Source organism: Plectropomus leopardus, chromosome 20 (assembly GCF_026936395.1).
Source record: "Plectropomus leopardus strain MGB_pleo_1.0 chromosome 20, ASM2693639v1, whole genome shotgun sequence".
Taxonomy (NCBI): Eukaryota; Metazoa; Chordata; class Actinopteri; order Perciformes; family Serranidae; genus Plectropomus; species Plectropomus leopardus.
This window is the reverse complement of record NC_142195.1, coordinates 27,589,135-27,604,942: the sequence shown is the minus strand read 5'-3', so window position 1 is coordinate 27,604,942 and position 15,808 is coordinate 27,589,135. Positions and strand designations below refer to the sequence as shown.

The 15,808-nt window shown below is 33.4% G+C and overlaps 2 protein-coding genes across 8 annotated transcripts; one reads left to right on the top strand and one right to left on the bottom strand.

Annotated features, from left to right (window-relative positions):
- Positions 1-1,936: 1,936 nt before the first annotated feature.
- On the top strand, positions 1,937-5,938 carry LOC121959542 (vesicle-associated membrane protein 8). The gene is made up of 3 exons (XM_042508908.2): positions 1,937-2,067; positions 3,665-3,835; positions 5,354-5,938. Exons 1-3 carry the CDS (start codon positions 1,945-1,947, stop codon positions 5,489-5,491), a joined length of 432 nt encoding a protein of 143 aa, XP_042364842.2. The 5' UTR covers positions 1,937-1,944; the 3' UTR covers positions 5,492-5,938.
- Positions 5,791-15,053, bottom strand: LOC121959540 (heterogeneous nuclear ribonucleoprotein D0-like). 7 transcript variants are annotated; one of them, XR_015775111.1, is made up of 9 exons: positions 14,580-15,048; positions 13,278-13,446; positions 12,888-13,049; positions 11,836-11,967; positions 11,612-11,711; positions 9,563-9,718; positions 7,472-7,560; positions 7,025-7,126; positions 5,791-6,269 (listed from the first exon to the last, which is right to left on the bottom strand). XR_015775111.1 is itself a non-coding variant. In XM_042508904.2 (8 exons), the coding sequence occupies exons 1-7, from the start codon at positions 14,744-14,746 to the stop codon at positions 7,496-7,498; spliced, it is 951 nt and encodes a 316-aa protein (XP_042364838.1). In that variant the 5' UTR covers positions 14,747-15,048; the 3' UTR covers positions 5,791-7,126; positions 7,472-7,495. The 7 variants fall into 7 exon arrangements, 5 of the variants coding, with proteins under 5 accessions (XP_042364838.1, XP_042364837.1, XP_087926958.1 ...); XR_006106925.2 differs by having other exon boundaries at positions 7,025-7,560; XM_042508904.2 differs by having other exon boundaries at positions 5,791-7,126.
- Between the last annotated feature and the right edge of the window lie 755 nt (positions 15,054-15,808).

Sequence of the window (15,808 nt, the reverse complement as noted above, 5' to 3'; positions counted from 1 at the left end):
AATATAAATAAATGTAAATGTTAGTAAATAAATAGTCAAAAAATATGCACGATAAATAAATAAAAATGAATATGTAATTAATAAATCCTGAAAAAAATACATGCTTCAATAAATAAATAAATGTAAATATAGAAAAAGAAATAGTTTTTATTTTTTTATTTTTCATATTTTAAAAAAATTCAGCAATTTTTCAAATGTATTTATTTATTTAGTTGCGTTGTATGTTTTGTTTGTATGTTTTTTTTTATTTTTATTTTTTTTACATCCCTAGTCTCTTGGCAGGTAACAGACAACATTAATAAATGTAGAAAGAAAAAATGAAAAATTAAGTAAATAAATAAAAAACAATACAGCAATTATAAATTTACTGTTTTTCAGAATGTGACATTGTTAAATAAACGTCCCCTTAAAAAAATAAATGTGACATCATAAAATATATGTGCCCTGAAATTAATAAAAGTAGTTATCTGGAAAAACACCCTTTTAAAAAAACTATGAATGAATTTATTTGTTTATTGTCTCTTTTTTCATAGGCATATTTATTATTTAATACTGATAACAATAGCATTAAATAGCATAGAAATAAACCTCCAAGTGTTTATGCAGAATGAACCATTTTAGAATAACAAATATGAAATAACTTTGTTAACTTATAACTTTATTTAATTCATAAAATGGATTCAACTGTATGAACATTTTTGAGGCCAGGTGTTGTATTGCGTTGCATTATATTATATATATAATAACACCAATTTTAAAATAATATAAGGTGTTGTTTTTATCTATGTACACAGAAACTGCTTCCCACAGAGCCACGTAAACACAAAAACATCATAAACCTCATAAAAATGAGATCTATTGCAGAGCCAGTGTGTTAAATACTGTATATTTTACGTGTTACTGTATCAATCTGTTGAACCGCTACAGTATTGGAGTGTAATTGTGTGTTATTTTTCATTGGTTTATAACATCTTAATCCCTCACTGAGGAGCTGAATCAACAACAAACGTCTCGACTGTACAAAGTCCAAAAATACTATAATTACTTATATAAGACACAGCCAGTGTGGTAAAGTTTGTAAACTGCACTTTTATGTTCACACACTTCAGTTTTTACTATTGCTCTTTGTTATTTAAGGTTATACAACATTCATTTCTATATTTAATTTCGTGTTATCACATGCCTACACTGTTTAGTAAATAAGAAACAAATGGGACAATGACTTTCAAAAGTATTTAATTTTTAAAAAATGTATTTATTTTATGTATTTAATAGTATTTTTATGTTACATTTTTAAATAAAGAATAAATAAATATATATTTTTAAATTATAATTATCATTATTATTATTATTATTATTATTATTATTATTATTATTATTATTATTATTATTATTATTATTATTATTATTATTATATAGTTTTCTGGACATTACTCTCTATTTTTGGATCATTTGAAGTAATATTCCCCTCTTTTTTAAGCAAAGTTTGGTCACCTTTCACAAATTTCATTCATTTCCTTATTCAATATGAATATTTTTGGAAAAACTTTTACTTAAGTAACATTGTAAATCCAGGAGTTTTGATTATTAGAAATGTATCATAATGTATGTAAATGTAATGTATGCATGTAATGTAATGTAATGTAATGTATGTATGTAAATGTATAATAATATTTAAATAATTGAAGTAGTAATAGTAGTAATAGTGACAAAAAACTACCCAAACCTTAGTTTAAAAAGAAGTAGTTGGTAGTTATCAGCTGTGCTTCTTGTACACAACAAGTGAAATGATTAAAAGCTGAGGTTCTGTGTCTGTGTTTACTGGTGAAACTGGGAACTGAACTGAGCTCGGTTCAAAAACAAACAGCCTGGATGAAGCATATTTGCATACATGAAATGTCACAGGAGGCAGAAATAACAAGCCGCTCAGCACAGGATGAGGAAATGAAGCAACAGAGTGACTTCACCTCCGCTTTATTGCCTTGCAAATCTGCCTGTGGTGAAAGCAGAGCCCTTTGCCCCGACACATCTCTACACCGGCCTGCGCTCGCTGTAAGACGGCTGATGGTATGTAAACACTCAGAAAACGCCACAGAAAGTGAAATATGTTGCTTTTATTGTTAAATACTCAAACCGCAGGTCTAAATGTGTCAATGGACGTTTGGTGGCAGAGTTCATGGAAAGCAGGAAATGAAAGCAGTGTGTGTTCATGAGCTGACTTCTCTGTGGCGACGGCTCCTGTTGAGCCAATGAGACTTTGATTGAGGCAAGAAACGGTTAATGAGTAACGCAGGAGAAGGTGCAACCTTCAGCTCTGACTGTGTGACTTCATACAGTCACAAGAGGATCTCTGCGTTTGTTTATTACCACCAACAGGACTGGATAAGAGCTCTTTTTGGAGGATTTTGGGGGTTTTATATGAGGATATTTTTTGCTTGTGACTGAAAAACAGAGCTGCTATGGTGAGTGTTGTACTTTTTATACACTCAAGTTTAGTTAAATTATTATTTTTTATATATTTTTTGAATGTAATCAATTGTTTTTTAATCTTTATATCATCTAGAATAATTCTTTATCGGTTTGTTTGTGTCGCACTTTGTGTTGACCAGGTTTATTTTCTGCTTTAGGTTTTCATGTGACACACACACACACACACACACACACATAGACAGGCCTCTGTAAACTGACTCACAGCTGATAGCGCTCTTTTCCTGTTGACCTCTTAACATCCCTGTTGTTGCTGAAGTTTTGACCTATTTAACCCTTTGAAACTGGACAAAGCTGCGTCAAATTCTGTCAGAAACACGGGGAGACGGAAACGAGCGACTCAACAAGACGAGGCCCAAAAATGAGCAAAACAAATTGTTAAAAAAAAAAATTTTGAACAAAATAACCTAAAAGTAAGTGAAAAAAGTAAAAATAAGAAACAAATGAGAAAATTACTTTTAAAAGTATCTAATTTTGAAAAAAAAGTATTTATTTTATATATTAAACATATTTTTAAACAATAAATAAATAAATATATATTTTTAAATTATTATTATTATTATTATTATTATTATTATTATATAGTTTTCTGGATATTACTCTCTATTTTTTGGATAATTTGAAGTAATATTCCCCTCTTTTTTTATACAAATTTTTGGGTAGTTGTTTTGTAATATTTTTGGAAAAAATATTTTTTTGCCTCGTCAATCCACTAAAAGCACCTAATTTGCATCTGACAGGCTCAGATTGTTATTATTATTGTCTGACATTTTAGATTCCTACAGATAAATAATTTAGTCAAACAGTAAGATTCTTTTTGTTTAACCAAAAAAAGCCCCAAAATCGCCGTCACCAAAGCCACCAGACTCCATTTAACCCTCAAATGTCCCTCAAACGGCAAAATAAAAAAATAAAATATAAAATAAAATAAAAAATAAGTCAAAGTTGACAAGGAAATGATCTGAAAAATTAGCTGGGGGTTATTATTAGATATGAAAAAAAAAACAGAAAAAATATCCAAAACTAATAGTTAAATAAATCTCTGTGAAGAGTGAATTATAAGAAATGAAGTTAAAAGACTGCAGCGGTTTCTACTCCCACGTTTCACTTTCAGCTGGTTTTTGTGGTGGGAGGTTTATAGCTAAAAATAAAACAATTTCCCCGTTTTTTTTTCCAGGCTGACACAAGCTCGCAGTCACCGGCCTCTGCCTCGTCGGCCAAACTGGACGCGGTGCAGGGTCAGGTGAACGAGGTCAAAGTTATTCTCAAAGACAACATCAGCAAAGTGCTGGAGAGGGGCGACCGACTAGATGACCTCATCGGCAAAACTGACGACCTGCAGGCGTCCGTGAGTATCTGATCAAGACTGTAGCTGCAGCGTGAACTCATCACTCTGACGTTTATGGATAATTTTTCACATGGCTCATATATGAAACTATTAAACTATATATGACTATTGCAGTACAATTGTTAGAATCTGCAGTTTTATGGTATTTTATATCTACTTTACTGCATTTCGGATGGAAATATCATACTTTTTTTCTTGCTATAGTTACTAGATGCTTTATTTAATTAGAATTTACTATAAAAAACATGTTATTCTTATAAATTAGGTGGTTTCAAACATTTTTTTCTTGTGATACAAAAAAAAAAACCTTGTCAAGTTGCTGCATTTCCCCTTTAAACTTCCCTAACAAGCTCATTTAAATAACTGTTTGAAGCCCAAAGAGTTTAAATAAAACAATATTGAAAAATAAGACAAATAGTAGAGAAATGTTCAAAAATACGACAATGGGACTGTGTATTAGATTTATTTTTTTTCTTTGCTGCTTCATTTATCGTCTCACAAACTCAACCCATTTATCCTCATTATGTGCAGTTTTACTCATTTATATAGAAGCCCATTTACGCCAATGTGTCGAGAAAAAAAAGACAATGCATGTCATTACATAATTTCTTTAAATGATGACCTACTTTTCACAAAAAAGTGATTTTTTTGCAGCATAATCAGAAACTTAAAAAAACACATTTCAAGGTAATAAGAAAATCTGTCAAATAAATGAAAATTTTAAAAAAAAAAATATATATATAAAAAATCCCAAAGTAACTTATTTTAAAATACTGTTTTGGGATAGGCTGCTGCCATTAAGAAAGTAAATAAATATTTTGAGATACTACGTGATTATTTTGGGTTTTTTTTTTGTTTTTTGGGTTTTTTTTGCCATACAGAATTATTTTCGTGATTTTAAATCATTATTTTGAGTTATTCAATCATTATTACGAGATATTAAATCATTATTTCGAGAAACTAAGTAATTATTTTTGAGATAAAACGTAAACATTTTGAAGTCATTATTTTGACCTAACATTATTACGAGGAGGCAATTAATTTGTGAGACTAATATTAAATTATTATTTCAAGATACCAAATCCTAATTTTGAGATATTTAGCCATTATGAGATATTAAATCATTATTTCCAGATACTAGATCGTTATTTGGAGATACCTAGAAATATTATTATTTTTTGAGTTACAAAGTCAATATTACGAGATAAGTCATTTGAGATATTTAGTCATGAGATATTAAATCATTATTTAGAGATATTAAGATATTCTTTTGAGTTGCAAAGTCAATATTACGAGATAAGTCGTTATTTGAGATATGAGATAAGAGTAAGACTTATTATTAAGTTTATTATTTCAAGACACTAACTAAATGTCAGGAAAATTTGTCTTTTTGACTTTTTTTGTTTTAACAGTCGAATAGGTTTTATTTATTTTATTTTTTTTACTGGCTGAAATGGGCTTCCATACATCCGATCTATTAAAAGACTACAGTTTAAAATAATATTTTTTTCTCTTCAGGCTGACTCGTTCCAGAGGACGTCTACACGCGTTGCCAGGAAATACTGGTGGAAAAACATTAAAATGATGATAATAATCGGTGTGATTGTGGTGATCATCATCGTCCTCATCATCCTCTTCGCCACGGGTGTTATATAAAATCTATCCGCGCTCTTTTCACCAGCTCAGGACTGAACGCAACGGCGACGGCGGACAAAGCTCACCCACATTTTATCGGGCTTTTTAATTGTTCTCATGAGGGTCTCTTATCATTTCAGCTCAAACATTTCAAGAAATATTTATGTAAATTTAAAAGGTACATTACTTTGTAAAATAAATTAATCTTATCGATTAGTTTTCAAAGCTGCAAATTGTTAGAAACTTGGCTGAAAAACTTCCTTGAACACTCCAACAGTCTTTACATGTAATAATATTTCACAAAGGATCACAAATCCAAATTAACTTTTCATTATTTTTATTTTTTGTCCAATTACCTGTATATACTGTATGTTCATGACTGTCAGACTCTGTAATAACATATGTATTATATGACTGATGACTAAGATAAAGAGGATAACATTGTATGCATTCTTCGCTACCACAAAACTGGATATAAGTGTGATTTTTTTGCAACCAAGCTAACATTTAAGTTATGTAATAAATGAAGCAAAAACCCACAAACAGCATTTGAGAACATTAAATACAAAAACAAAAGCAAAGGATGAGGAAACTTTGCCGCAATCTAAATAAATGCAAAACACCCAAACTTTTTTTTTTAAGGTACAACAAATACTCTGGTAAATATAGAGGAAATATAAAGTAGGTCATAGAGCTCTTCTTTTAGTTTTAACGATCATCTTAGTGATCTTTGCTGGAAACCATCATCTCTCTGGCCAATTCTCGGCGAGCCCGCTGCTGCTTTTCATCACTCTGAAACCTATGGGAAACAAACAAAAACAAATCAGCCTTAAGACGAATAAAAACGCTCACATCACAAAAACAAAAAAGGAATCCCCCGTGTTTATTATGTCCAATGTTTAAAGAAAAAAAACAATAAGAAAAAACAAATTATTTTAACATTTTACACTTTAAAAAAAAAAAGTTAGTCCATAAGCTAGAAATCCTGAAGTCAAAATACTAAATGGAAGAAACCTTCGATTGGTCAAAAAAAATAAAGTACACATTAAAGAAAGCATTACATGCCGGAAACTTCTTGTTTTACAGTAAGAGGAAAATTTGTTACAGGAAAATTAACAAAAGAGGAGTCTTTTCCATCGCTGTGAGTAACACAAAACAGAGCAATACATGTACACAAAGTAAAAGCACTTTATCCCCCCAACACAGTCTCGTCCAAAACCAGGTTTTAGCTCATGGACTACTGGCTAAATAAAGAAACAAGCATTTTAGATAAGATTAGCAATGCATGTGTGTTAACAATAGGAACTGGAAAGTCCAGAGCAAGCTGTACGTATCCTTTGAAAAGCAAATAGTTATTTTTTCATAATTATAATCATTACTTGTGGGGGAGTAAGGGCCTGTAAAAAATGACAATTACATGTGTATATTTAATTTTTTTTTTTTACATTACAAACATTCGCAAAGAAATTAAAATGGAAAGAAAGATGACAAAGCTGGACGTGTCCCATATTGTTTAGTTTAGAAATGCTGATACAGGATGTTGTAAGACCATACCAAATGGCAGCATTCGAGAGCGTATGCTTCTCGTACCCGGTCCGCATTGAGCGGGCCCTGAGAGTATCTGGGAGTCAGCTCATGGCCTGCAAGGAAGCTCCGCTGGCAGGTACAAACAAGGTATGTCAGAGTTAGGAGACAACATACTTCCTTTTCTGTTTCCTTTGCACATCCTTAACTTTGGCATCCATTTACTGTAGTAGTAGTACTTTACCTGTTAACTTTACAGTTAAAAAGAAAAAGAAAAAAGAAGGTGCAAAAGAGGCAGCAGAAGGCCGGCTGTTAACATAATCGTGTAGCCTCTATGTTACCACTACTGTAAAGCACTTGAGGGTGCTGAGAAAAAGAAATTTACAAGAAGAAATTATACATAATGTTACCAAACAGCAAATTAAATATAACTACTTTAACTTTAAAGTAAGAGGTGTATTTTTTGTCTTTACATACCTACTTAAGGATGAGTTTCCTCCGTTAATACGGCTTGTAACTGTTGGCGTGGCCACGCCGTGGCGACTTGCCGTATCCACCAGATTGATCTACAGGTGTGGCACAAAATATGAATACAGGCGTTTTTATCATTAAAGGTGAAGTGTGTAAAATTTGGGGGGGATTTGGTGGCGTCTAGTGAATTCCTTTAATTTCTATTAGGTGCTCTGTCACAATAAATGTTGCTGCAAATCATTAACACATCTCAGGCTGTGATATTTATTAATAAATACATAAATAAAATCTGCTTAGCATGTAGTATATTTAAAACATGCATTTTTTTCATCTATAAACATTTTACCATCAACACAAAAATCTGGCATTTAAAGGGTTAAAATTCTTAAAATCAATTAATATTTGATATTTTAGATTAGGACTGATGTTAGTAAAAAAAACAAACAATTAAAGTAGAAAATAATATTAATGTTTTTTTTTTAATACCCTGATTTTGAAAAGTGCATTTTGTATGCAGAGCAGTATGAGTGACACTGCACAAAAAATAATAATGTAAAAAAATCAATGCTGCTGCTAATCACTGACATATCCAAGTCTGGGATAAACAAAAAAATCTACTTAACATGTAGTTTATTCTTTTTTTTTCCCATCTAAAAACACAGGGGCATCATTACAAAAACCTGGAAAATTAATGAATATTTGATATTTATGATTAGGACTGATGTTGGTTAAAAATAGCTCAATGAAAATAGAAAATAATAATAATGTGTACATTTTTTAATGCTTGATTTTTAGAAGCACATTTTGATTCGAGTGTGTGTAACATTAAAGCGAGCCCTCAGGGTTAAAACAGCTATAAATACTGAATAAAGCAGTTTCACGTTACAAATCAGCGTTTCTCCGACATAAGTTAATGTGTGCTCACTTTTTTCTGATTCAAGAGGTTTTTACTGTGAGTCAAATTATTGGTGGAGGCCATTTAAAACGGATCAAAAACCAAAATAAGCAGGTTGAAAATCCACATATTCCGACAAACTTTCACAACTTCTTTTGCACGTCTGTCCGTCCTGGAAGAGGGATCCCTCCTCAGTCGCTCTTCCTGAGGTTTCTGCCGCTGTTTTCCCCGTTAAAGGGGTTTGTTTTGGGGAGTTTTTCCTGAGTGGATGTGAGGGTCTAAGGAAAGAGGGATGTCGAATACTGTAAAGCCCTCTGAGGTAAATTATAATTGTGATTAAGGGCTTTATAAATAAATCTGAATTGAATTCAACGTTGGCACGTCGCTGCGAGCGCATGTGAAATCACCTTTTTTCTCCAAATGTTCACGTTTTCACCAGAAGCCGGATTATCCAAAAAGTTCGTTTTCTCTTTATAACAAACCAATCTCATTATTTGAACTGCTAGAAACACTGAATAAATCAGTTTCACATTACGAACAGTTCAACTTCGGCTCTGCTCATCTGCTTCTTACTGCTGTGGCCAATTCAAAAACGCCAATGAACGAATCTGGAGCCAAACTGACCAGGTGATTAAAACCAGAAAAAACACCAAATAAACGCAGTTTCATGGTACAAATCAGTGTTTTTTGTTTGTTTTTTTCCAACACTGCTCGTTGCAGAGCTGCTGCTTATTGCAGAAGCCTATGCAAAACATACATCCTGGATCATGCTATTAAACTGGATGGGTGGACCTTGTTCAGAGCCGACAGGACACAAGACTCGAGTGCAAATAAAAAATGCACTGCAGTAACTGTATTATGCCATCAGCAGCAACATGCCAAAACAACCGGATGGAATATCATAGTAGCAGGTAATTTATCTCATCCTTCGACGCCAAAGACGTAGCAGGATCAAGGACAAATTGGAATTTCATTTTTTGAAGTATATTTGTTAAAAAATAGATAATAAATGTACCTTATATATAAATGTCTCATTCTAAGGTAACAAAAAATGATTGTTTTTTTCAAGTTATTATACACTAAAGAAAACAAAATTATCACATTATATTTCATTTCTGCCAATAAATCCCCCCAAACCCTACAAACTGGACCTTTAAAAAAAGAATATAAATGAACAAAATAATAATACAGGGAGTACTCACTGTTGTAGTCACCATATCCATAATAGTTGTTGTATCCGGGGTAATCATAGCCACCATATCCTCCATATCCTTGGTTACTGTAACCATAATTGCCATAATTCCCATAGCCTTGATTCCAGTAGTTGCCATAACCCTGGTTCCAATTTTGATTGGGACCTGCAATTAAACAAGATTTTAATTAAATGTACACGTCACATCTGTTGCACTCATCTCAACATTCAACAGCCATAATGTCTATTGGGGAATATGCCCTTTAAATCAAATTCATAGCATATTAAATAACATCATCACTTTTCATGTGCTGCTTTCAGACTCCTTTCACAAGTATTTAAATATTTGAACTCTTAGAAAATTGGTGCATTTTTTTTTAAAGGGAAAATGGCAATGATCAACTTGGTAAGAAATGTTCCAGATATTGCAAAAAATTAGTAGATTTAGAAAACTATTTTTTAAAAGCTAGGGGAAAAACTGTATTTCTAATTATCATAATTTAAAATCATGTAGCAGAATTATTAAAATTAATTTTAAGGACTTTTACCTCATCATTTTCTTCTTCCTTTTAAAAATACTAATTTTCAGGTAATTTTCCTGTACTTTTTTTTTTTACTAATTTCTTTCTAATTTTTGTGTCATTTCTTCTTTCGTTTCTCACCGCCTTCTTTCAGTGTTTTTTTAAAGAAATTAAGACATTTTGCACCAGTTTCAAAGCGGTTAACATTGTGTGACCTAAAAGATATATTGTCAAGAAAACTTTAAGACAAACTAAAATTATTGCAGATAAGATTTTAAGATTTCTATGTATCTATTTATCCACTGAAGCGTACGGCGTGTGTCCCTGCCTCTTCAGAGCAAACACCACATCCATGGCGTGTTGGCGTGTTGGCGTGTTAGCGTGTTGGCGTGTTGGCGTGCAGGCGGCAGAATCACGGATCACGTTCTCCAAGATGACCTTTAGCACACCACGGGTCTCCTCGTAGATCAGATCAGATCAGAGACGTGATCTACCATGGTGAGCATGGCGGGGGATAGCAGGCGTGTTGATTTCCTTGATGATGTCACGGAGGACTTTACGGTGACGACTGGCGCCTCCTTTGCCTCTGACGCTCATCTCCTCTGATATTTATCGGGTTTACCAACAGAAGTGGGAAATATCTGGCATTCCTGGCTAGTTTTCTGAGCAAATTTGTGTTTCTCACTCTGCATGTGAAATTCCACTGCTTTGATTCCCATCATGTTGGCTGTTTTGTTGGTGTGTCCGTGTGAGGTCACAGAGACAGTTAAACAGGAAACAGCAGTAGGAGCAGAGGTCTTTGAAAACTATTCAGCGATTTCTTCTTTTTAGACATCTCTTATTTATTCAGTCTCTCTCTTTCAAACTCTGTGCAGGCTAACTTGGAATAATATTTTAGCGCTTCTTAGGAGGAGATGGACAGTAATTACTGACAAGGCATCACTGCAATTTGCTTACGGGGCTTAAATTAGTGGGTTCACTCGGGTGTTGTGCTCCAATCAATGCCAATCGGAGCTGAATGTGCTAAAACTCAAGCCTACTGTAGAGTCATTTGACCCGGGTGTGAATGTTGACTGTATGCATTTTCACGGCAACAAAAAAAAAAAAAAAAAACATGTTAGTGGATGTTTGTGGGTTTTTTGTGCAGTGGGAATGACGCTTTCTTGGAGGCAACAGGACACCAGGATGTCTCATTGAGGGCATAAATTTTTAGATTTTTTTTATAATATAAAACTAACAATATAACCTTATAAGCAGTTGGCAAATCATATAAATAAAAATAAAAGAAACTTTAACAGGCTGTTTTAAGACCCCTTATATCCCCCTCTTTAATAACTTGGCAAGAAAGTGAGTTAGTGTATTTTCCAAAATGATAAACTGCTCCTTTTGAGAAATACTACTACAGTTTCTTCAAATAGATTATCACTATTTTGTTGACCAAAAGTTTAATTTATTTAAATTTATTGTTTAGTAGGAATCCTAAAGGTGAATTATTTCTATTTTTCTTAAAATTTAACACAAACGTTTTATTCACTCACCACCGCCTCGTCCTCGAGACCTGGAGGAGTATCCGCCTCGGCCTCCCCAGTACTGCTGCTGCTGGTACTGCTCCTTGGACATCGCCACTTTGATTTCACACTAAAGGAACAACAATTTAGTTGATTTATTTCCATCATGCATCTGCAATAAAAGTCACTGGGATTTGGGCGAACCAAATACAAGATCCTAAAGTTCTATTCAACAGAAAAAAAGCAGCCCGCACCTTGCTTAGTCCGATATTGTGGTACTTTTTCTCCATGATGGCCTTAACCGGCTCCTCCTCTTTGAACGTGATGAAGCAGAAGCCTCTCCTTTTGTTTGTTTTGTTCTCCATGGGAAGTTCAATTGACTCCACCTGCTCACATCATCAACGAAAGAAGAAAAACAATAAAACAAATGCTGTATTTTATAACTTCTTTTTAATTTGACTTGTGATGTGCTATTGCATGTAGCTTTTTATTCTGTGTTTTATGTTCTTTTTTGTGTAGTTTTATGTTGTATTTTCTGTCTCGTCTTTTTCTTGGTATCACTTTATATCATGCCACGTCTTGTGTGTTTTTTCTCTTTTCTTCTTGTACAACTTTATATTTTCATGTCATTTCGCTTTGTTTGTTCTGACCTGTCGAGGGGCTGCTGAAACAAATAAACTCTAAATTATAATCTGGTACGGTGCGTCAAATGGTAACATTTATGTTTTAAACTGTATATGATCCCTTTTAAATAAAGTAGTAGTAGCATGCAGAACCACTGGAAAGAAATATATAAAACTGATTTTAAAAAAAATTACCTCAATGTTCAGCAGTTTAAGTTTTAAAATTACATTTTTACTATTTTTATGTTGCTTTTATATTATTATTTTCTTTTAACACGGAAATGCTTTTATTTTGAAGACAGTATTCAGGCAAGAAAAGATGGAAATTAAGGAAAACACTGAAGTAACGCTAAGATAAATACAAAAAAGGAGAAATACCGTTCATCTTATATGAACGGTAAGAGTTCAGCTGCAGTCGAGTGGGCAACAAGGTATGAAGTGAAAGTTATTTGTGTCTAACTGTCTCATTATTTAGAGTTTTTGTGTATTTTACTACTTTAATGTGTCATTTGAGCAAAGTTTGCTTTCAGTTTATTTAATTTCCATTCAGCTCTTATGCTGATCAATGAAGTTCTTCAAGGAAAAGTAAAACTACATTAGACCATCAGTTCAGGCTTTGTTTTTAATTCGGCTGATTATAATGATCCCAATGAGCCACAGCACCGACTAAAAGCCGCTCTTACCTCTCCGAAGGCACCGAAGTACTCTCTGACTTTCTCCTCGGGAGTGTCTGGAGAGAGACCGCCGACAAAGATCTTCTTCACAGGCTCTTTGCTCTTCATGGCTTTGGCTTTTTTGGGGTCAATGACCTTCCCGTTGAGTTTGTGCTCCTTCTGTGTGGCAACCTTCACAGCAAAATCATCAATTGGCAAAAAAGGTTGTGCAAAAAAAAACAATGTTCAAGTGTAAATTCAATTCTTCTGGTAATTGATTGTTTATGTGGAGAAATGTATAAATGTGTGTTTGACATATTTATCTTAAATTATATGTCAGCACTCTGAATGTGATATTATATGTACTCTGTATTACAGACTGAATATAATGTAAGTGTTGCTTATGAAGCAGTACAACACCTTGTCAACACTTTCAGGTTCTTTGAAGAGCACAAAGCCAAAGCCCCTTGAGCGGCCGGTCATGGGGTCCAGTTTTAATGTGCAATCTACGACCTCCCCGTACTTGGAAAAGTAATCTTTCAGGTCCTTCTTGGTCGTGTCCCAGCTGAGCCCTCCGACAAACATCTTCCTAATGTCAAACAGCACATTAAAGGAAACAATAACTCAGAGTGCAGATTGAGAAAACTGCAGCGGTGAAGGAATTATGAGTAAAAATACTACAACAGTGATACTCAACTTACAGCCCTCAGGCCAAATGTGGCCCCTAAAATCCTACAAAATGTCCTAAAATCTTAGAAATGTCCAAAAGTCCTACAAAGGTCCAAAAATCCTAAAAATGTCCTAAAGTCCAATAAATGTTTTAAAATCCTAAAAACGTCCTAAAATGCTAGAAATGTCCCCAAAATCCTAGAAACATCCTAAAATCCTAAAAATGTGCTAAATTCTAGAAACATCGAAAAATCCTACAAACATCATAAAATCCTAGAAATGTCCTAAATCCTCGAACTGTCCCAAAATCCTAGAAATATTGTGAAATCCTAAAACTGTCCTAAAATGCTAGAAATGTCCCCAGAACTTAAAAATGTAATACAATCCTAGAAACGCCAAAAAAATCCTAAAAACATGCTAAAATCCAAGAATCATCCAAAAATCCTACAAACACCCTAAAATCCTAAAAATCCTGCAATCCTTAAAATGCCCCAAACTCCTAAAAATGTCCTAAAATTCTAGAAATGTCCCAATGTCCCAAAAATGTCCAAAATCCTAGTCATGTCCTACAATCCCAGAAATGTCCAAAAATCCTAGAAAGGTAAAATATCATTGAAATGTTCTAAAATCCCTGAAATGTTCTAAAATCGTAGAGATGTCCTAAATCCTAAAAACATCCTGAAGTCCTAGAAAAGCCTAAAAATCCTAAAAACGTGCTTAAATCATAGAAACGGTATAAAATCCAAGAAATTTCCTGCAATCTGAAAAACGTCCTAAAATGCTAGAAATGTCCTGCAATCTGAAAAACGTCCTAAAATCTAATAACGATCCTAAAACACTAAAAAAAAGACTATCTAGAAATGTCCTAAAATTCGAGAAATGTTTTAAAATCCTCCCTAAATCCAACATGTCCTAAATTTTAGAAACATGTATGGGTCTGCTGTGACTAAAATCTGTCCTCCTGTCATTTTGCATAAGAGGCTGCCGGTGAAAACGGTTCGGTTTAGCTGGTCTGACCTGTCTGTGGGTTACTGAGGTATAATGTCACCGTACCCTTCATCCTCCTCGTTCTTGCTGGCGTCGATTCTCGATCCCTCGGCCTCGCCTCCCATCGCGCCCCCGTCCCCGGCCGCGGACATCGGGTCATCGCTGTTCGCCTCTCCGTCCTCCTCCATTCTCATCGTGGTTGGATCGTCGCTGAATTCATAATCTTCCGACATTTTTTTGGCTTTTTTTGAGTTGTCGCTAAACTCGAGCTACGTCAGAATTAGCTGCAGAAGCTAAACTGTCAGCTAACGCTAGCGGCTAACTAATATTTTTGGTGTCGTTAGCTGTAATTATAAGCGTTTTATAGAGCTACCTAGTGACTCTAAGAGGACTTAATTGTAAAGTTAGTCCCAATTTAGGCAAATATTGTTCCAGAGAGGCACAATTTTCTCTAAATTGCTACAATTTGAGCGGAGATTTGTGCGCGTCGCTTTGTTTTCATCGCAGCCTTCCGCTACCGCTTCTTCTTCTCTGATTTTATTGGCGGGTGGCAAACGGCTACCGAGCGCAGTACCGCCGCCCGCCGGCTGACTGCGGCCCAATGATGTACTGTCTGAACATGAGAAAATACAAATAACACGAATAAAAGAGAAATAAATATAAAGTAAATAAACAAATAATATGTAAATAATAAATAATAGAAATAAAAGATACATCTTAAATGCTTGCTTTTTTATTTGTACAAATGCCAGCAAAAGAGAGTAAAAAAAAAAGAGTAACTAAATCCCTGAATTTTAGTCATATTGTGTTATTATTAACCCTTGTAACACTGAGCAAATTGCAAGTTTTTGAAAAAATCAAGACAGTGGGAAGCTTCAGAAGAAATTACTTTGAAAACTATTTATTAAAATAAATACATTTTAAAAAAACAAAAAAAATTTAAAAAAAATTCAGATTCTTCTTCGTATTATTTATTATTATTTATTGTTTGTTTATTGATGTAATGGCCACATGTGTTTCTGTGAAAACGTTTATTAAAATGAATTTTTTAAAAAACATCAGATTCTTCTTTGTATTATTTATTATTATTTATTATTTATTTATTGATGTAATGGCCACATGTGTTTCTGTGAAAACGTTTATCAAAATAAATTTTAAAAATTCAGATTCTTCTTCGTATTATTTCTTATTATTTATTGTTTATTTATTGATGTAATGGCCACATGTGTTTCTGTGAAAAAATTTATTAAAATAAATTTTAAAAATTCAGATTCTTCTTCGTATTATTTATTATT